Source organism: Tachypleus tridentatus, chromosome 2 (genome assembly GCF_004210375.1).
Source record: "Tachypleus tridentatus isolate NWPU-2018 chromosome 2, ASM421037v1, whole genome shotgun sequence".
Lineage (NCBI taxonomy): Eukaryota > Metazoa > Arthropoda > Merostomata > Xiphosura > Limulidae > Tachypleus > Tachypleus tridentatus.
The window spans coordinates 106,204,226-106,227,834 of record NC_134826.1 but is presented as its reverse complement, the minus strand read 5'-3'; the positions used below and the strand labels follow the sequence as shown (position 1 = coordinate 106,227,834).

At 31.8% G+C, this 23,609-nt stretch overlaps 1 protein-coding gene across 5 annotated transcripts in view; it reads right to left on the bottom strand.

Annotated features, from left to right (window-relative positions):
* Positions 1-23,609, bottom strand: part of LOC143244779 (RING-type E3 ubiquitin-protein ligase PPIL2) — a 58,603-nt gene that overhangs the window by 16,947 nt on the left and 18,047 nt on the right. For 3 of the 5 annotated variants that reach the window (XR_013025317.1, XM_076490084.1, XM_076490087.1), the window contains 5 exons: positions 15,331-15,448; positions 10,569-10,620; positions 6,078-6,221; positions 2,741-2,830; positions 443-518 (listed from right to left, as the gene is read on the bottom strand). Coding sequence is in view for 4 of the 5 variants with exons in the window: in XM_076490084.1 (XP_076346199.1) it covers positions 443-518; positions 2,741-2,830; positions 6,078-6,221; positions 10,569-10,620; positions 15,331-15,448 (480 nt within the window). In the remaining variant the exon portion in view is untranslated. Of the gene's footprint in view, positions 1-442; positions 519-2,740; positions 2,831-6,077; positions 6,222-10,568; positions 10,621-15,330; positions 15,449-16,484; positions 16,540-23,609 lie in introns of all 5 variants that reach the window. The other 2 variants (XM_076490085.1, XM_076490086.1) reach the window with 1 other exon arrangement.

Below are 23,609 nucleotides of genomic sequence, written 5' to 3'. Positions count from 1 at the left end.
ATGAAGATATGTACACCTACAAACACAACTTCAAGTTACAAACTGGAGTAACACACTGATACACTATATATATATAATAAATACAGCTTTATGTTACTAATTGCAGTTGTAAATTTATAAACTCAGCTTTAGGATATTAACTAAAAAATATTTTTATTTTACTAAGTGAAATCAGATCTAGAAACAACATTAAATTATTAACTAGAATTTTAGATTCATAACTCAGGTTACAGATTACTAATTAGAATCATACATTTAGAAATTATTTGATATTGTTTAATGATGTTGTACATCTGGAAACATAACTTTAGAGATTATTAACTAGAGCCATGCATCTAGAAATATAGCTTTAGGTTACTACCTCTACTATTCTCAGTATTATTATGTGATATTTCCAATATAAAGAGCAAAACTCCATTTTATGAAGTTTTTATTTACTCACCTTCATCAATAATTTTCAGGTTTTTCTTTAGGTGGTAGAAGTTTGAAAAATTAAACTTCTCTAAATTGGAAGGGTCCTTTGGAGAAAAAAAATTGTATACACAAGACAATGTGACTGTCTGTTAGTAAAATATAATGCTTAATATAAATAGTGATTTCTTTAGAGAATTTTATTGGCAATTATTAGTCTTTTGGCACTACTGCATTTACTTTCAACAGATAAAACATGTTTGTTTCTTAATGGTATTTATAGTTGTGAACAGGAATGACTTGACTACTGAGGGTCAGTTGATTGGTTACTGAGCACTGTCATATGACAGGGCTTTATAGAATTACTAACCAAAGAAGCAAACAGATTGTTTGTATTTAATTGTAAGTCTTCATTAATTATTGGATTTTTGCTTCTTATGATTTTCCAGTTTTTGACTTATCAATGGGCTTCCAATTTTTTCAGTTAATTAGGTAATCAGCAGCAACCATATGTTTTTCTATGAGGACTATTTAGTCTTCATTAGTCAGACTGCATTTTTATATTGACATAATCTTAGCTAGTTCCTCCAGTGTATAAATATCTGAGTAAGCATTTCAAAGTTAAGATGTTTGCAGAGAAATTATCTATGAAGTTCCCTATTCTTGTATCCTTTATACATTATTGCTGATTACCTCATTATGTGAAAAACTGAAAACTCACTGACAAAGCAGAAAACAAGAAAATGATAAAAATAAGAGAATCGCTTTATATACCAAATGGAAATATAATATTTATCAAGGATTTAGTATTAAATACCAACCATTTTTCAGCTTCTCTGATTAAGACATAGTCATAAATCCATGTTCATCTGTCAATAAGACAACTTTCAAGACTTAAGTCAATCATTTCCACAACCAAAATATAAAATGCACTTTACCCAATGAAGGTAAACAAAAAGAGTGCTAAAATGTCATTCAAGTTTCAAGGATTCCGTGCCTCTTGATAAACCTATATCATAAACACCAAGCTGCTTTTTTGTTTACACTTTTTATATACATAAATAAAGTACATTAGTTTTATTAATATTAAATGAGATTTCTTTTTACTTGATGTAACATTTCTCTTGTTGTCATACTTGTTCAACAAAACTTGTAATTTCTAGTTAATGATCTTCTAAACTAAACTATAGTAACCAACTTATATCAACTCTGATTCATCTGAGAAATATGTTATATAAAATTGTGCCAGTATTTTACAGTTTTAACTTCTCAAGAAATGAATAAATATACAAGTTTTTATGGTTAAACCTGTAATTATTTATACTGCAGCTTAGTTTCTTATTAATAGAAAACATTTAGCATATCAATATACAAAAAAATGCACTATAATTAATACACTCACAAATGTGTATATAAAGGTGTAAATAGACACAAGTTTAAAAATCTGCTTCTATGCCACTACCAGAATTACCACAATTAACCATACAGCAAGCAAATGCACAAAAGAACAGCTTGGTGAGAAGCCCATTTTCCCTATCATACAGCCATGTAGCAACCTATGACTGAAAGTTTGTAACAGTCCATTACTTTTAACTTGGGTTTATGTATTAAACATTCAAATAAACTGTCATTTGTCATTTTAAAGTTATAAAAAGTAAGGTGAATATGAAAAAAATATAGCTTTGTCTTTCTCCTGGTTTAAAATTTTCCCACTGTAATGGATGTTATAGTCTATTATTTGTGCAGCTAACTTCAAAATAAAATATGATACAATGATAAGCAACTTTATTTTGAAAGATGTTGTCAAATGGACTTACTATTACATCTTTATAAATCTACAATTATAAGTTCTGGTAGAGAGTAACAAAAACAAATAATCTAACTTTAATTAAAAGTTATAGGCCTTAAAAACATGCAACAGAAACATCACAGTTTATGCACAATCATATTTAGCCAAACATAAAACAAATTGTTTTGGCATAACTGTAGACACCACAGCTAAAAGATTAGAAACTAATATATCAATACTCCATGCATACAGTTATCCAGTATGCATATTTGTACTTGGGTAAGTCTAATAACACTGCACACATGGCATGAGCAAGCTCACGAGCTCTGTATTCTAAAGTATGTAGCTTATGAGCTAACAGAAATTTTTTATAAGTCTTGTCACTTGCTACATAATTCTTGCAAAGCAATCTAATACTTAGACAACCACTCCTGAAAGAATCAAATCATAAAGATAACTACCACTATCCAAAATCATTTCTTCCCTGCCATACCAACTATTATTTTTACACAGTTTATATTGTAACAAAGAAAGCTTTACCTGCAAGGTAATGATATCCTTTCTTTGAAATGTTTCATCTGTCAACAAATCCTTAAAGTTCTTGGTTTTAATATTTAGTTCTTCTAAAGCCTGAAACATAAAAACTGATGTATTTTGGTAACTAAGTCAAGCACTGGTTTATTTAATGTGGAACTAAGCATGGTATTTACTTTCATGAGCAAGAAAATTTCTTTCTAGATAATTACATATTATACTGTCTTATTCTAAAAATAAATACAAATCTTACCAAGTTTTATGGAAAATATGGTTAATAAACATCAGATGTTATTTAAATAGTCATCTAGCTAAAGAACTCTCTGATAAAGTAAAACTATTTCCAGCCACATTTCTCCCTACTAAATGTTTTACAGATCCATTCTTTTTTAAAAGATCTAACAGCTAAAATCCAAATTCAAACTAGAATATCTAACAGCTATGATCCAGACCCATTAGAATATTTAATCCACATCCACTCTGAAAGATCTAGCAACTTTGATTCAGTTCTATTTGCAGTAAAACAATTGGTAATGATTCCTATTGCCACTAAATTTATTATTCCTGTTCTAGTTATTACAAAACTATTGAGGCTATCTGCCACAATAACCAATTTGTAACTGTTGGCTAAAGAGAAATAACTAGCTTGTAACATCCACTGCCAATTCTCTGGCTACTTAAGTATTAAATAAGGTGTGAATTTGCCTACTTTTTTTTTATAGTGTGTTATGTTCATTATTGCATAACTGTATTCTTTGATATTGTATAAAGAGGTTTTTGTTCCAGAAATTACTAAATGCATACTTTAATGTTGTATACGCAGACAACATTTTAGCAGAGGGGTCAAGGTTAGCAAACCCTTACATTTTTCAGAAATGATTAACTATTTTGTTTGATGTTGTATATCCAGGTGCAGACTTAGGAGAGGGATCCAATGTGGTTGAAACATCACCCATTCCACCTAACTGTTTCAGAAATTAAGAACCATTATTTAATTTTGTACACTCTCCATTTGGAAAATGTATTATCCATTTCTCGATTTTCAAGTGTTTCCCTTAGTTTTTGCACAGTTCTTGGTTGTAAACCTTTCTATGGTGCTGCATCAGGCAGTTTAATAATTTACTAATACAAGGCAACTTTGAAAACTACTATAAAAAGTTTAAATATGACTGAATAGAATTAAACTATCACATATTAATAGAGTGTATATATGTAGTTTCTGTAAACATTACTTTCCTTGTGAATTATGAAACTATGTGTGTGTTAAATTATGTCTGTCTGAACGCTACAAAACTGTCCTCAATAAGGGGACTCGGATAACTTGAGATAAGGTAGATAAACTCCTACAGTTTATAGACAGCTTGTATGGGTAACAAAGAAAACGTTAAAAATTTAACACAGTAACAAATGTACATTGTTTCGAGAAGATTTTATCCTTACCAGGTATAAGTAATTTGCTTACATAAAGGAATGTATAAACAGAAGGAAGTCACATAAATGGAGATTGATGGAGAAGATTTTGTCATCATCACGTACAAGTAATTTGCTTAGATAATGGAATATATAAAAAGAAGGAAGCCATCTAAATGGAGATTAATTAGGGCCTAATAAAGGTACTTTGTTGATGCTTGAATCTTCATTTAAATACTTTACTTTTGTGACAGACTCACCATGGTAAGCATTATTTCTTAGAACTTGTGAACAATGTTAAAAAATTTTAATTAAGGTCAATATGTAACCAATAAAAAGTTGACTACAGATTTTAACAATGCAATGCCATTTTCAGAGCAAGTTGCAATATAAAAATATACATATACATACATATATATATTTTTTTTATTATTTTTTGTTAAGTAAGTCATATGATATATGCACAGGCTTACAATTCCTTCATGAAATTTTAAAGAAATTCACCCCATACTTTTGTATAAATATTAGTCTGGCAACTTAATAATTTGTAACTGTAACCCTGGTATGTCTTAAATAAAAACATTATTACCCTTATCATGAAAGTAAAACATACTGTACTGGCTTGATTATAGGGTGACCTTCAATATAAGACAACCCAATTTTCAGAAACAACAGGAAAGAAAGGAACTGTCACAATCTCCTTTTTTTTTTTTTTTTTTAGGTCTGTGAAATGTCCTTCTTGTGGAATGTGCATTAAGAAATTCAGTTTTTTGTTTCCTCCATATTATTTTCAGTTACTTCACACTTTCTAGTAGCAGTACAATTGTTCATTTATTCTGCCTTACACATCTCCATAATTTTAACATTTGCATCATAACTTCATCATAAACCTTTTCAATTTGATACTTTCTTGTTCCCTGTCTTTCAGTGTGGTCACTCATTCTTGCACAAGGGTCAATCACTAAAATAAGACTCAAAGACAACAATTATTACAAAATTTAAAACAAGTACAGTCAAAGCAGTAATGCATTAGCAAAATCAATACTATAATTGAACAGCCTGAAGGTGGATTAGTTCCAAAAATTAGCAAAGACTTTGAGTGAACATCTGGCATATGTGCCATACACAAATGCCTTCTGGACATTGAGGAATGTGACAGGCTAGAGTATGGGGGAAGGTGACAGTCATCAGTCACAATTATAAGGCAACAATGAATTTTACAGCCTAATTATTATTCAAGAAACATCTCCTTATAATCAGGCCAATATGGTATTTTATTATTTAATCATCAATATATATGATTTACAGAATATCAGTGTGGGATTACTGTATATATGAAAAATAAATAAGGATTAATCCTGTGACAGTATTTAATGAACATCAACAATTTATCTGGAAAGTAGAAAATGTTCATATATCTTTCAGAAACAATTGAGACAGTAGCACATACAATTTTTCTTTTCCATTTTTTCTTTGTATGGATTATAGGAAGCATAGTGTACAAATCAATTAATTGAATGTAACCTATGAATGAGCTCACTGGTTAATCAATTAGTAAATGATATTAAATGCCCAGATCTGTTAAGAAGATGGTAATGTTATGGTAAGAAAGAAATAGGGGTAAGAAAATAGCATTATGATAAGATAATCAACAAAGAATTAGGGCTATGATAATAGTAACATTATGATAAATTCAAAGACAAACAAAACATAAGAATAAGATACTAGTAATGTTATGATAAACTTATCAAAGTTTTGTTCATATTTCTTTACCAATTTTATTGAAAGAAAATATTTTTGAAACTGAAATAATTTTACAAACTTTACATCTCATCACATAGTAAAGTAAAAAAAAAAAAAAAAAATTGTCCTGACAACTTATGGCACTCTTAGTGTGCAGTGGCAAGTAACAAATACAAAAACTATTGCTTACCTCATAAGAGAAGACATTTCCTGTTGGCTTGATGGCTACAATGTGACTGTTTTGATTGAATACCTTGTACAAAACTGGGCAATGATACTTCCCTTCAGAATTTTTATGGAAATTGAGTTTCACTAGAGACTTAATATCCAAAGGCTACAGAAGAAAATCAAATTCAAGTTAAGCTAAAGGTTTTCTTTTCTAATGGTCTGGCTCAGGAACAACAGTTTAGACCCCTTTTAATGTTAAAAAGTATCTGAAATATTTGGAAGCCCAAGCAATTTGTTTTCAAATTTCAAGTTGTTAAAACACATTCAAATATCAGGCATTTAATTCAAATATATAACTTTTCAGTTCTTATTTCAATGTATAATTATCCTTATTTCATCAACATATATTTCATAGTTATAGTTATACAGTATGTGATATGCTTCATAGTGAAGGGTTAGCACCCTGAATTCAGGATAAAAGCATGACACACACCACAATGATAATTAGGATCAATCTGTAGCTAAAAACACAAAGGACCATTTTTTGTCATATAGAAAAAAATGCATTAATATTTACATATAGTCAATGTTTATATCAGTTCTCATTGGCTCACATAAGACAGTAACCTCAGGAATCATTCATTTACATCTACTATAATTCTAAATTTACTAAGTCTATGTTCATGAAATTTGACAAACAGTTAGTAAACATGAAGAGCTGTCATATACAAAATAATTCAAATTTTTAATAGTATTTTCACTAAATTTACTAAGTCAGTTTGACTGAAAAGCTTGAGAGTAAGGTGATTTTCACACAAAAAAAATTTAAACTTACTGTTTTCATATTTCATTTGCAAAACCTCTAGAAACTCCTAATTTAACAAGTTTTTTGGGGGGAGGAGGATAAAACTTTATATTTTATCTATTATTTTGTTTACCAAACAGAAACCGTAGCAAAATAATCAATCATGACCAGCTCACAGTGAAATAAAAAAATTGAAAAATATGAAAAACAATGAACAATGCTTTTTTATTTGACTCACAATTTCCTTTATTTTATGCAGTTCTTATCTTTAAAGTTTAAACTGTTAAGCTTTTCACATCTATTTTCTGCAAAATTATGCTTTTATTGCTATATTTAATAGATACTAGTGCAGTAATTCTTCCATCAAAAACAATAAGCAATCCATAGTTAATCTTCACTTGTTCAACTAACTGAAGTAACTGAAGTTTTTAAATATATATTTTTGAGCACAAGATATATATAAAGCAATAACATATCCTAAAACAACCATAATTTAGCTTGCTTTTCTAACTACACAATAAATAGATTAAAAAAATTACCTTTCTACTTGAGGCATAAAAACAATTTAACAAAAAATGAAACTGACCCAAATATCAAAATATGAGAAACTACATGAACTAGTCCCCTGACAAAATTTGTAACAAACAATCTGCTCTTTGTAATGGTTAAAAATAATCCAACAGCAGATATTAAAGAATTACTGACATCTTTTTAAAAGATGCAATGAGATAACAGGCCTGGAATGTGAGTTTGACTTTTATATTTATATACATAAGGTGCTAAGTCCATCTGTTTTCAAAACTTCTTCAACAGTTTAAGTCCAATTTAATTGAAACTTGGCATGATGTTTTAACATCATAAGAGGAAATTACTAACAAAGTTTTATTACAATTGGGTCTCTCATAAAAAAGTTTATTTATTGCATGTATCTACTATTTTTTTTAAAATAAGTCAATAACAGCTTTACATTGCACTAAATTAAAAACATTTATAAAACAGACCTTTACTAAAATTAAAATAAAAAATTAATAAAACATTATTTTATTACATTCTTTCCTAAATCATTTCCTTAATGAAGTGGTACACTTCTTTCCATCTTAATAATATATGTTAATTGTGTACATTTATTGTTATCAATGAAATTCATTTTTAAATAAAACTGCTAATTGTGGTAAAGCAAGTTTATGTGCAGGATTTTAAATAAGTAAGTATGAATATAAAATCATCAAAAAGTTGAAAATGCCAAAAATTGCCAAATGAAAAAGTGGCTTATTACAGAAAAAGTATGAAACTTTGAGAGAAAAAACAAAACATCAGAATGCAACTCATAGAAAGAAAAAGCAAAAAGAAATTGGCTTGTTCACCAATGGTAAGATCCAGTGAGAAGAAGCTAGTAACAAACCTGAAATACACAAGCACATCAAATTTCATTGTATAGAAACACACCATTCAGTTCACTAAGATTCTGTGAACACAGCTGCCAACAGGACATTGTTTCTGCTAGTTTGTGTGTGTGTTAAAAAACAACAACAAGCCCAAACAAAAATCAAACCAAAGACACTGAAAAAATAAAAAGGATTCCCACAGTACAAGCTATGGAGTGGAATATGAAATGTACCCTAGGTACCTATAACAAGCTTGAAGTAGGATATGGAGTTAGGTTGGAGGTTGGGATAGTAGCATTATTATGGTGATTTTTTTATTTTTCTACTTTAGGAACTATTAGAAATTTTAAGGGTGGAGGTTGGGAGGAATTTTAGTAGAAAAATATTTTAAGGTGGTTTTATTTTATTTTATTGCTGCTTTTGATATTACCAAAACTTTACACAACTGGCTGCAGATAGTAAAGGCAGTAGGAGTTGAAATGTTGCAAGTATCAAAATTCAACTCTGCACCCTTAATTGACTTTTCATGATTGCTAACTAATTTTTTGTGTGTTTGGATTTTGTCTGATAGATGAGATATACCCAATGGTTTTGGATGCTATCACCACAGACAATTTCTATTATGAATTCAAGATTATGACTAGAAATCACAATGAACTTTACAGAATAATTTTAAGGCTTAATCATCTGTTAAAAATTAATGTAATTAATATGACAATAGTTATGAAGTTGTCTCTTTCATTATACATTATCTCAGTGAATCATAACACACAGAAGCTAGAAATTTATTCTCTGGATGGCCAATATCTATAGCATAACTGTGTAATTGGTGTAACACTCAGTAGATCATATAAGAAAATCTAAAATGAACAACTGAAATGCAAATATCACATTATACAAATAAACAGAGCCTTAGAAATTATCTATATATTTTCTCTTGAAATTTAAAAAATAAAACCTGTATAAGATTTTGAATTATAAGCTATGTTTTGACTTCAGGCTTATTTACATACACTGATAACATAGTTGTTTAATTCAAGTTTCAATGTAACTCTATGAAAAGATCTAGAAATGCACCCTTTGACCTTCTCACACATGGGTTAAATATCTACCCTTATTTTAGGCTGTCTGGTTTGTTCAAGTAATGCTACTGTCTGCACTGAAATAATATTTACATATGAGAATAAAACCTATATTACGTTCAGTCAAAGACAGTATTATTAACTGGTGAGCCAATCAACTCTCAGGAAGAATATCTCAAATATCAGACAAGGCTGTTTGGTTCAAAAACTGTTATAATTTACACATAAACTTATAATTTATTACTACCATACATAATGACTTTTTATAAATGATAATGTATGTTTATGTTTATTTTGCTGAATCTTTCTTACATCTCTTTAAGATCAAGTCAGGCTTAGCTGCACCTTTCAAATATAGCCTAATTCAAACCCTTAATGAAATTAAGCCTAATATAAGCCCCTAACAGTCAACAACAGTAAATGTTAGTTAAATCTGCATTTTTAAGTTTTAGGTCTATGCGAATCTTATAAGTGGGATAATTAATAAATCCTCTAACTGATTAAAGTATGAATAGATATGGTACATTTAATGGCCTTACCTAAACCTGAAACTGGTGAGATCAATCAGAGCAAATCATAGATTAGTAGACATATAGAACACATTTTCATTAAAGTTATTCCAATAGTAGACTTTTAGTCCATGGTATCTTTTTGTTCCTTCAGCTGTTTCAAAATTGGCACATTTGATTGCATTTTACAGAAATACTAGAATAACTATATTGATCTTTATGTCATTAAGAACCTTTGTAAAATTTTTCCAAAACTTTTTTTGTTGATATTATATTTAGATATTTTGATTTGTACTTTGAAAAAGGCCAATCCAGTCATTAAAAACATGGATACATGGATGAAGTATTTATTATTTTTCAAATAAATTTTATCATTGTACCCTCTGGTTAGAAAAACAGATATTAATATTATATTTCCATGAAACAAAATGTACCAAGCCTCCATGATACAAACAGAAACCAAAACCTAACTCTATAAAAACTGAGAGGTACTAAACTGACATTTATGTAATTTACTGCCTTAGAGCTGCCTTTTATTATCTTAATTATTCAATTTTTTTAAACAATCCAACACAAGCTTTAATCTACATATATTGTTATCTAATAGTAAGGATAAATATAAACTGAAATATATTTAATTATAATTTTTAATACTACACAATACTTTCAAGAATAAAAAACTGATTTGGAACCTATTAATACCAAACACACATAAAAAAAAGTGAAACTCACTTTTCCTGTTGCAGGATCAACTCCAAACTTCTTTAAAAAAGGAATGATATTCCTAAAATAAAAAATTAATAATCAGATATGTAGCCTCATTGTGTTTTGGATAAAAATGATAATAAAAATCACAAGAACAAAATCATCATTTAAAGCAGTAGTTCCTTAACACAGGGCTGCAAGGGCTTTCTGATGGGTCACAAACTCTCAAAATAATCATTGTTAGTATGCACGTAGAGAGTATTTACAATCTCAGTATAAAATCTTTTGGCTTTCTAATTATTCTACAAGAGCTGTTACAAATTTATCCAAGCCAGTCATTAATTTTCCCATGGGGATAAACAATGTATCATAAGTGAAACTGACATCTATTTGTTCAGGCCATAATGTAATATTACATGTCATTTGATAGATACAAACACCAACTTTCTACTGGTTATGGATGATAGATAATTAAACGTAAAAGAGAACTGTTAACAAACCCTCAAAAAGAGAGGACATGATAGGTGGGTGTGGCCAAAAGATGATTATTCATTGACAATCTTAGTATCATAGTTCATACAAAGTTAGTAGTGTTATGAAATTAACTGCTGTCATTTGTATCATGCTATAAATGTTCATTAATATTATACAATGTGTTTAACTGCTAACGTATCTGTTCTTTTCTTTGACATGCAAGTTTACATATTTTTCTTTGTATTGCTAAACTATACTTCAAGATTTTTATTTTAGTCTTGGTCTTACTTTGTGTTTAAAGGAAATATATGGATTTATTTTACAAAATTTATTTTTGCCAATAGAAACTACCATTTTACTTTTGTTCAGTGAAATTTGTATATAAATTTATTTTTAATCAGTACTTTTTTTTCATGTGTTACAATAACAACTAAACTGTGATTTTTAATGTTCCTTAGTTTTGTAACGATTTATTTGCTGATTGTGTGCCAGTCAGAATGACTGGAAAAAATTCACAATTTGGTGTTATTTCACAACACTTATTTTGGTTTCAATATTTCATGATCCCTCTTTTTGAAAAATTGCTGACAAAAATAATGATTTGTATCAATACACTTATAAGCCAGAACTTTTTAAGTTTGGCTTTACTGAGCTCAAGGAACAATCTGGCTTATCTTGTGTACAATGTGTAAAGTATTTGGATGTCTTAGGAAACTTGTCTTTGAAAGAAAACAAACTAAAGCAGCATTTGACTTCAGCACACCCAACACTGGTTAACAAACCACTGACCTTTTGAGATAAAGAGAATGGTGTCAAATGAATTAGGCTCAACATGTCCTCAAAGTCTTATACATTTTCTTTGGAGAAAGCCATGTTGAATTCTTTTGAGGTCACATGGAAAACAGAACAATGCAAGAAGCCTCACAACATTGATGAAGAATTTGTCGAGCCAGCTGCCACATCACAGTGGCAAGGACTGTTTGTGGAGAGGAAGTGGTGAAAAAAACTTGAAATAGTGCCACTTCCCAACAACAGCACCAAACAAATTGACCTCATCTTTAAGAATATTTTGGATCAAGTTCTAACAACATTGACAAAAATAGGAAAGTTCCCCTTCTCATGAATCATTTGATTTTTTTATGGTACAAGGGACTAAAAAAAAAGACTTCATTGAAGAATTCCTCTCCTGCAATTCACTATGAATCACAATAAGGGACAAACTGGCTGATAATTTCTTTGAAAATCATGCCTTATAGTGGATAAATTGCTTGGCTGACTATGCTGATGGAGCTTCATCCAAGATAGGAAGCCAAGTAGGATTTTGCACCCAGGTTAAGAAGATCAATCTCAGCATTGTCATGATTCACGACCTTCTGCATCAAGAAAGCAAAGAAATGCATCTGGAGCTTCATTCAATTCTCAATGATGTAATCAAAATTGTGAACTTTATCAAAGCAACAGGCTTGGACTTAAGGATGTTTTGAAAGATGTGTGAGGAAATGCAATTTGAGCATTAAGAACTGCTCTGAACTCCACTGATTATCTTGAGGAACGATTTGCAAGAGTTTTAGAAATTAGAACTGAAATTGAAATATATCTTCATGAGAAAAAGCAAGTCTTGGCTGACTGCTTCAAAGATCCACTTGACTGGCAAAATTGGCCTATTTAAGACATCCTCCTTGACCCAACTAACCTGAACACAGATATCCAGGGTTGTAACAAAACCACATTATACACTTGTGAAAAAATTTTATTTTTCAAGAAAAATCTTAGTCTTTGGAGAAAAAAAAAATGACCAAGGGGAAGATTGTAATAGCATTCCCAGAGTTAAATGCCTTATTGGAAGACTCTTCTTAAATATCATTGATCAATCTGGAAAATATTTTTCAGGATTTTCAAGCTTCATGGCCATCAAGACCTTGGTAAAAAACAGACTTAATCCTCAAAATAATCTGTGCTGCACCTTATCAGGATTAAACCAAGATTGGATCAAGATGCAACAGTATCATGGAAGCCACTGAAAACAGAGGGCTTGCATTAAGCATTAAGAACCAATTGACCAAATAGTGATGTTTATATTTTTATTAGTTTTAAGTAAATTAGTGCTTGCAGCTTCCTTTGTTCAAAAATTGAACTTTATTCAGAAAAAAATAAAATTGGAAGAAGTTGAATAATTGTGTCTACATTTTTTCCCAAATGTTTTCTTTCACACCTGCAGCAGTTTCATAGGGTGTTGAATATGTACAGATACTATTTTGGTCACAAGGCTCATATTTAGTTGCTTAAGATTTAAAATATCCCAAAGATAAATAGCTTGGATGTGCAAATTTTTAACTTAGTAAAAGAAACCCTGAGAGATATGGACTTCAATATAAAAAACCAAAAAAAAAACTCTTCATTTACAATATGCAAATTTTGGGTTTTTGCAGACAAGTCTGGGAGCCAATGATCTAAAGTTGTATGAGCTAAATGAATTAAAAAAATTACTAAATTCAAAATCAATAATTAAAATGTGATTTCATATGGCTTCCTTAAGCAAACATATTTAAGCCAAGAAATCCTATAAATGTAAAGAAGTATGCTTGTTTATTATCAAATGAGCTATATGTCTGGGTCTACAATGAGTACTTAAACCAGACTTTAGTGTTAAAAGCCTTCAGATTTACCACTGAGACAATGGAGATGAGGAAGGACCATACAGACAAAAAGTGATTATAATCTGTGACTTCATTCAAAATTGAAATTTTTTCATAATAATTGTATGAATTCAGTAATACTGTACTGTATTCTTTGATAGATTGTTAAGGCAGAGTATTCATGATGAAACTTTGTAGAATGGATGGCAACTGCCTGTTGTGGAGACGCAAGTGTAGAGGATGACGTTTCGAAAATCTCGCATTTTGTCCATTCTACAAAGTTTCAATACTGTTCTGTACTTCAAACAGATATATTTCCCAATTTTATTACAAATTCAGTATCAGACACTGACATTATTAATTTCATGTTCCAAAACAACATTAATATACAGCACTTGAAATAAGTAAGGAAACAGTGAATAAAATTAGTAGAAATGCAAATGTTAAGAAACAGCTCCCACCTACAACTGTATTTATAAACTGCACCAGAGTAAAGTTGTGTGTTAGTAGTTTAGTATGTCATACCAGTGTATAAAATCTAATTACTTGGCTATGAGTATATGTGTAATGTCTGAACAGTAAAACACACATTAACACTCATATGATGTGTAGCTGCTTAAAATTTACTACTTAGAAGAGAGTAACAAACCCAAAGGTTGAAATGGGTACCAAAGAACAAACAAAGGGATCAGTAAAGCTAGAGGAGAGTTATCTTTACAGTACAGATCCAAACTAAGATTGTTTATCAACAACAGTTTTTTATTTGGAATACAGAAGAATGGTATTACAGTAGTCAGTGCACAACATCTACAATGAAGCATGCTTGGGGACCAATGTAATTTTACATTCCATTTCACCCAATTACAATGTAACTGGTGACCAAAAAGTATCATGTCTAGCCCTCAGGAACAAGTATTCATTTTCCAGATAAACAGTGATCCCCAGCATGTAGCAAACATGGTAAAATGATTCCTAGAAGAATGGAACACTCACAATCATGGCTTGGCCTACATAAAATTATGTTGTGGTAGAGAAAGTGAGAGGGTTAAACAGCAATGAAACAAATTGGATGAACTATAGAGAGTAATAAATGACATTTGTAACAATATTTCACCATCATAAATTAATAAACCTATGAGAGCACAAAATGACTAGTACTGTTCTGTTTAAAGCAAAATACAAAATACTAGTACATTGTCTAACTTATTTGATTTCCTTCTGTCTTTTTTTAAATAATGAATCATGCCAGTAACAAATTGACTACTTAGTTGCAATCACTCATTGTTTATAACTCCTGTGTTTATAATACCTGTATACTATTATTACGGACTTACTAAAAACAAACTCAATGCATTACTTCTGTCCATCAGATCTAAGGAGTACATCAGATCACATTAGTATTTACATAGATGCATAAGACAGAAAATGCACAAGACTAATGTAGTATTTTGTAATAAGAGTGTAGGAAAATTTAGTACAGGAAAAAATGTCTCACACTTTATGCAATTCTTTCATTCTTTTTTAATGTCCTCCATAAATAAGTGCATTAAATTTCCAGACTCAACACACATGTGGGATTTAAAATATTCCAAATATAAATGGCTTGGACACACAGTTTAACTTATTAAAATAAACCCTCAAAGACATGGACTTCAATTTAATAAAAACTGTTCACTTACATCAAGTCATAGATGATTCCTTCAGGTGTACAAAGTGGGTGTTCAAAAGGTTGAAAAGACAGAGCACAATGGTCAAAAGGAAGTCTACGAAATTCTGCTTTCTCACCAAGGTCTGGACCTACAAAAATATAAAGATGAAAAATAAAAGGGAGTTAGCAAAATAGTCACAAAGAAAATTATATTTTAATTACATATTTTTAAATTGACCTAAATCCATAAGTTTGTTAATCTTGTACTTTGATAGCAATTACCCTAATAACTGAACCATAAGTTCTTTTAATTAACTGTCTTGTAATTGAATAACTTGAAAATAAGTGTCAAAGGAACATAAAAACTGTTTGTTACTATATGAATAAAAACACTACAAAACTACATACACAAAACTTCACTACATAAAGCCTTGTCTCATTCTTTCAATTCATCCTCGTGCAAAGTTACTCAATGGGAAGTAAACTGAATGATAGTTAGGGTTTCACTTTTCTTCTGATATTTTTAACATCAAAATAGTTCAATGAAATTCTTAAGTGTATTTTTTGTTTAGCATATAGTTACATAATAAGCTATCTGTGCTTTGCCCACTAAGAGCATCAAAACCCAATTTTCACTACTATAAACCTTGAGACTTTTGAGTTTTTCTCATTGTACTTTGTAATGATCACAGCACAAAATACACTGTTTTGAACAACATTTCATTTAATCACAACAAGCTTCTTCCATTTAACTGGATTTTATAATGCCACCTCATTATTATACTTCATCAAAATACTAAATACTTATTTGCAAAAAGTATTTTATAATGTACAATATGTAGTTCTTAGTACCATAGAATTGTGAAACAAATACTACAAAAATATTTTTTGATCTTACCCATCAGAAACTGGGATTTAAGTGTACATACATGTTAATAATAATATCATTTGCCATTCACCCTTAGTTCAGGTAAGAATACAGTCTTATAAGATTTAATGCTTCAATGGACTGCTTAGAGTGTAGTAATGGACCTAGGCCACAGAATCATAAACTGCAGGCTCAAGAAAATAAGCCTTAGATTTGAAATCTCTCTCTTACATCCTGTATTGTATGTTTCCCACCAACTAAATTTCACAAAAACTAACATTTTCCTAAACTTAAAATATATTTCCAATAACACTTACCTCTGCTGACACTAAAGCTGTTTCTTGATATCCAGGGTTTCCACTCTTTGCCCATCTAAGCATTGAAAAAATATGCTCCATTCTTTCATACCCCATTTGAATGCTTTAGGCAAATTATAACTTGCAAATTTCTCCACCAACTTCAATGCACCTTCTACTTCATTATTATATATATAAGCACCTCGTCCCAATAACATAATCACTTTTTTGAGACAAACTGGTTTTAGGTGGTATGTAAAGTGAGAAAGTATTAGTACAGGCATGTAGTATTGAAAACATATTTTCAATTTATGAATATGTTAACTTCCAAAACACACCACCTACTAACAGAATCCCATATTGAAAAGGTTGATGGACTAATGCATGCAAGACTGATACAGAAAGCATCTTCATGGAACAGGAATGTACCAAGAGAAAAATGGTATAATAGTTGGGGAACTGCCATACATATAGAAAAGGTATGCTCTTAACCAGGAATTTGTTCCTATATCAAAGATGTATGGAATATAACTAATCATCAGTATAGGCCAGCCCCAACCAGACAGCCAAGGTTCCACAACTTGGAGGTCAAATTAATAGGTCATGGTACCAACACCCCATTTTGGTGGTTAAGGCTACTGAAATGCTGTGTTATATATATAATATATATATTAGTGAAAATTAATACATTTTAATGAAGTTAAATAAGCAAATTCACAAAAAGGACTGTGTTAAAAACAGCAAATCCAAACCTCTTACTAATTATATCAGTCATAACTTAAAAAACAAGCATAAATATGAATAAATTAAACAAAAAACACTACACTAATTGAAAATATTCCAGGATACAAGCTATAATGTGGGATTATAAAATTTACCCTAGGTTTTGGAAGTGACTGTGGAAATAGGACCCACACTGCCTACCAGTTTTAACCTCCATTCATCAAACTCACATAAGAAAGAAATGAGTAGCAATAGATATAGAAATTAGGAGAATGAGATGTGGGTGCAAAAGCCCACAATGTCCCACATTTATATCACCCTTCACTGCCTACAGACTGTTGTGGGAAGGTGACTACTCTCTCAAGTAAAGAAGAAAAAAAATTCACTGAAATAAAAATAAGAAAAAGAAAAGGAAATAAGGTACTACCATTTGGGGGTAAATAAGTTGAAAACCATATGGTAAAAAGCCACACAGCACACAAACAATACCAGCATGAAGCGTCCCATCCAGCTATCTAAATAAACTTGTATGGTTCCCAACCACCATCCATTCACCAAGTCTACAGTTACTATCATGTTCTAAACGAGCCTTTATATGTGGCAAGGTATACATCCACATAAAGTAGTGGCAAGTTGTTAAATGACCTTATTCATAACTAAAAATAGCTAAGAAATTATAGGGAATATTTCTCTAATTTTTATTTTTTTATATTTATTTAATACATTCTTATATTTGTTACAAAATACTTTAATAATTTTATTTAAAGTTTCTTTATTAAATCCATTTTTGTATCAGTATTTCAATATTACTGAAAAAATACAATTTATTACAAATTTTACAATATCTTAATAATTGTGAAATTATAATGCTTATAACAGAAGAGGGTATCAAAGATACTATCAAAAGAGGGTAAACCATAAATTGGTAAGACAAAGTATTTTCTTTTATCAAAAATATTTACATTGATATCCTTATCAATTATTTTAATTTCTAAATATAAATAATGTATTTCTGTATTAGATATTGAAGTACTTTCAATTTACAATTTTGCTAGATAAATAGTGTTAATAACATTATTTCAGGATTATTTATAGTAATTAAACCATCTATATATCTATAAGTTAAGGTAAAAATATTAAAATAGTGCAGCATTCATCCTTACTGCTCAACCAAGTGGAGAAGGAGTATTCTGCTTGCCCCTGGAATTATGAAGAGAGCATGAAACCTGTGCTAAACCAAGGAATTAAGATGGGACCACTTCACATTTGAAACTTGAAGAGATGGTCGACCACCTTTCATGAACAATGTACTACACCCAATACTAATCAAAGAAATGAGCCATGCACTCCCTAACTAAATAGTGTCATGTGAAATCTGAACCAGAATTATGAGTAGGCTCTCACAGAAGGTGGTGCCACTAAAACTGGCATTTGGGAAAACACCCAACTTTGCCCACTTCTCTAAGAGTGGAAGAACATACTTGAACACACTGGAGGAAAAGCCTCTGTCCACCACCCTGGCAACTTAAAACTAGAGGTGATAAGGACTTTTTAGCTACACTAGAAGAGTCTGGAGGAGTAAAAGATGTTGGAAGTCCTGGGGAGCAGTGCTCTAGAAACTGTGCAACAGATGAACCAAGTTCTTTTCATTTTTTAAAAGTAAACTGATCCTAATTTATTCAACCTGGAGATTGGCAGGGATGGAAAGGATCTTCTTAAGCTTTACTAGTGATTATCCATGAGTGGTGTCCATAACAAGGTAATAAGGTCACCTAGACAGTTTTATGGTATGAATTCTCCATTTTGACAGAAACTGTTACAATTGGTAGTAATTATAGTAAAAGAAGTTGCTACTGCTTGGGCAAGGTAGTTGAAAGCCCTCAGAAGAGGAAATTGCCAGATCATGTACGTAATAAGATATGAAAGTACCAGTAGTAGTGCTCATACAATGTCTTCCAGAGGACAATTCAAACCAGGCAGATAATGACATAGAGATATGATGAATCTGGTGAGATGTGACATGCAAAAGATTCCTCTTCTGTAATGATAATCCTTTATAAACTGTGTGAATTCATTTTTGCAGCTACCTTGTAAGGGTAATGGGAGATAAGTCATGGAAAATAGAAGGATCCCAATGAATGAACAATTGGTTCCTAGTACCTCAAAATGAGTTAGTATGAACCACATAACACGTGAAGGCTCAGACAAGACACATCAAATGATTGGGATTGGAGTGGTTACACAGGTGAGAAATGGCTGGCAAATGTATTAGTGAAAAGAATATTTCCTCTTCTGCAGTTGCCAGATTCTGGAGAAGAAAAGATCTATTGGGGTAAAATAGGGCATTTATGGAATTACAGTGTCCTATACTCATGGACTGCAAACAACTCTGATTGATGATGCCCACAGGCCAATAATAAAAAAAAACATAACTTAAGAGAAAGATTAAACAATGAACACAAAGTTAAGGGCTCAAAATGAAAATGAAGTGACACATGTAAAACGACCGTAAAATCCCAATTTGGTGACTGAAAAGGTCATTTGGATAAAAAAAATAAATTATTTTAGCAAACCCAATAGAACTGGGGATTCAAAATCCTTCTCATATTCAGAATGTCTAAAAATAGTGAATAAGAATGCTTTATATAAAGTCACCCCAAAACAAGCTCCCTCTGAAATACCCAACTTATAAAATTGGATATGATAGATACTTTTGGGTGAAGAGGGTTTAACTTCCTTATAATATACCACTGATGATAAATATTCCACTTCTGTTGATAAACAATCATGTTTAGCCTATATATAGATTTAGTTAAGTACAGAGAAACCTTAAAAGTTAAATCCTTATGTTGGGAAAAAGACCACATAACTCCCAAGCATGAAGACTGAGTTTTTCCAAGTATCTAGGTGAAGAATGCCTGATCAAGGTTGGCTCAACAGAGAATTTCAATTTGGAAGAGGCAAACATTCCTGAAAATACTGAAGAAATAGGAACCATGCTTGAGCTGGCCAATAAAGTGCTACCAAGAAAACTCGACAGGGAGTAAAACAGTTCAGTCAGAACATGAGCAGAAACCAAATCAGGGGAAAGACATACATGTATACCTCTCCAATCCTGACTGAATGCATTAACTTCCAGTACTTGAAGAGGAGGTATTGGGGATCAAAACAACTGCAGTTGGGAATTCCAATGCGTTACAAAGCCATCAATCATCGGAGGCCTGAACTCAGAGAAAATCCACTGAAACACCTTGTGTGGTAGCATCCATTCTGTTGGAAGAACAGGTTGGATTAAGATGAGTGATCTGCAATTAAATTCATCACTCTTGAATCATGTCATATTAAAAAATTAATACATTGGGAATGAGATTAGCAGAGAAGATTCTAGGTACAAAAACAAAGGTCTCAAAAATGTGCCTCCTTGATGAGAAATCTGAGATACAACTGTGAAATTGTGAAGATGTATCCAGACAGTTTTTCCCTTCAAATAAGACAGATTTTGAACCATTGCCTAATGTACTCCAGTATATTCAAGAATACTGATATGGAGGGTAAGCTTGTCTTCTTTCCAAGCTCCCTTAAACTCCTGGCCTTTAAGATAAGCTCCCCTTACCTGAACAGATGGATCTCAGAATGAGGTGGTGAAATGTGTCACCAATAGTGTTGTTGCTCCAATCACCATTCACAATTGACATCATTACTTCTGAATAATGAGACAATGATCCAAAGGATCAGAAACCATGATCCACTGGTGGTGCATTAAACACCGAAGGGACCTCCATATGTACACATCTCAAAGGAATGAGAGGCTTGAGAAATGTTCATATCCCCAAATGAGAGAACCATCTGTACAGAAAGAGAAGGAGACAAAAATAACCTTACAGCTCTTTCCATAGCTTAAAGCCTGAGCATGAGTTAAGTGAATATTATAAAATACACCCAAATGGACAAGATTTTGTGTCAGTGGCAATATAGATTTCTTCAATCTGAAAAGGAGGCTTATTTTTGCAGTTTCTGAAAAGAGAATCTGAGAGTTGTTCTGCTAATTGACAGAATGGAGCCAGTTGTTCATATAATAATGTATGCAAATGCCAAAGGAATACAGATGACAGGAAAAAACTCTAACAACTCTGCAGAAGACATAAGGTGCTGAAAAAAAAAAGAGCCTGAACCTGTAGCACCTGACCCTTGTACACAAACCTAAGAAATCCCTGGGAAGATTCAGCTATTGGAATATAGAGATAAGCATTGGCCACCCAGAGTCCTGGTAAAAATTGCCATCATAGGGTGAGAAAAAATTCCATTGTGAAGCAAGGAGGATCAAAAAATTGGTTGAGTTGAGATAGATTGATGACTGGATACCAATCTCCTGTCTTCTTGGGTACCACAAATAAACAGAAATAAAATCCTGGAAGAATGGGATCTACCCTCTTTACTGTCTTTTTAACTAACAACTCTCTTATAGCCTGGGAATGGGGCTCTATTCTCTGTCAATCTATTGGAGGTGAAAAAGCAACAGGTTCAGAAGACAACAGTGGATATGATATAAAATGAATCACCAATCTTGAAGCCAGAACCTGGAGTACACAAGGAACCATGGTGAAAGAGCTCCAAGTATCCAGAAAATGATGTGATCATACTCACACTGCTTCTCCTACCCCCAGAATACTCACTGTTGATGTTGTTGTCAGTCTGCCAGGTAGGTAAATATTTCATGTTTATTGGCACAGAGCTACTAGGCTATCTACACCAAACAAGATGTAGTAAGACTATAATGGTATAAAGAAAAAAAGGTAAAAATACATAAAATATGCAAAATTAAGACTTGCCAGGAAGACTGAAGCATTCAGTTCAAACTTGCTGTCAGTCACCTGAAGTTGGCCTTTCCAGTCCTGGGTTCAGGTCAAAATAAAATTAAAATGTGTAAAAGAAATCATGCTAAAACAGTATATAGTTCAATAAAAACCTTAAATTAAGTTAAAAAGACTAATGGCTCTTAAAAATGTAAAAACATGAGTGAGGTGGCCAGTATCACCTATGACATTAGCTAATGTCAAGGGCAAAACCTACCTTTAAAATGTTTAAAATGGTGTTGTCGTTCTTGGTTGTAACGACAGCATGATAATAAAATATGTATGATTGTGACCTGAGTGCCACACAGACCACACACTGGTGCATCAGTACCAGATAAAGGAAGTGGTGAGCTAAAAAACTGTGACCAATGCATAAACTAGCCAAAACAACTTCTTCCCTTTGATCTTTACAGAAACAAGATGGTCAAAGAGCCAAAGAAGGCTTGATTTGAAAAGCTTATTATTTCGTTGCTTACTCCAGATCAACTGCCAACTGGTGTATAGTCAGGTTTTGATAACTGGACCATAGTCCATGTATGGAAAGGAATGATGGTGATAGAGCCAGAACAGATGGACTTTGTCGCTCTGTCAGCTAGCTCATTCCCACAAATCCCAACATTCACTGATTCACTCAGCTGTCTATTGGCCCTGACATCATTCCATGTTAGTTACCATCCTATTCTTATTGATATCCAAAACAAATTGTTCTATCTCACTCTATCATCTATCTCTGTCCAGTTTTTTTTTGGATATCAATAAGAATAGGAAGGTAACTAACATGGAATGATGTTAGGGCCAATAGACAGCCGAGTGAATTAGCACAGATCATACAATTTATATATTGCACAGTTTCAATATGACTCAGAGCAAAAGAAATGGCATACAATTTGGCAGTGAACACAAACTATAGAGGAGATTCTTTGTGCTACAACATAACTGTAACAAACCATGGAAGAACCTACAGAGTCACCTGATTTTGAACCATCTCTATATTTGGGAATGGATGGATCATTTGAAAATGTTCAGCAAATAAAGAGTAATATTTCCAATCAGGAGTACTGACCTTCCTCAGATGATTCAAAGATAGATCACAGTTGGAGATAGTAATTAGCTATGGTGGAAGAGGCCGAACTGTTGATACTGCTATGCTATTCAAAGATATATTCAATTCTTTTGATTGTGCCTGAATAAAAAGGCTAAAAGAAACAATGGCAGATTTTCTATTATTGAAAAGTGTGACCCACACAACCCAAAGTAGGATGCTGTGGTAAAGAGTGAACTTTGGAAGCATACATAAGAGACAGTTGCAAATGGTAAATATACAGAGGGGGTTCATGGGACTCTACGTACAAACTTTGGACTGGAGAAGTACAAAAGGCCCCAGTGCAAAGCTGAAGCCCCTGATGGTGGATAGAATCCAGCATTTTCAGTGCTGAGGTTATGGCAGAACCATAAACCATAGACCCATAGTCAAGTTTGGATTGAATAAGGGCACGATAAATTTTAAGCATGGAGTATTGATCTGCTCCCCAAGAGGGGGAAGAGAGGACATGGAGGATGATCAGTGCTC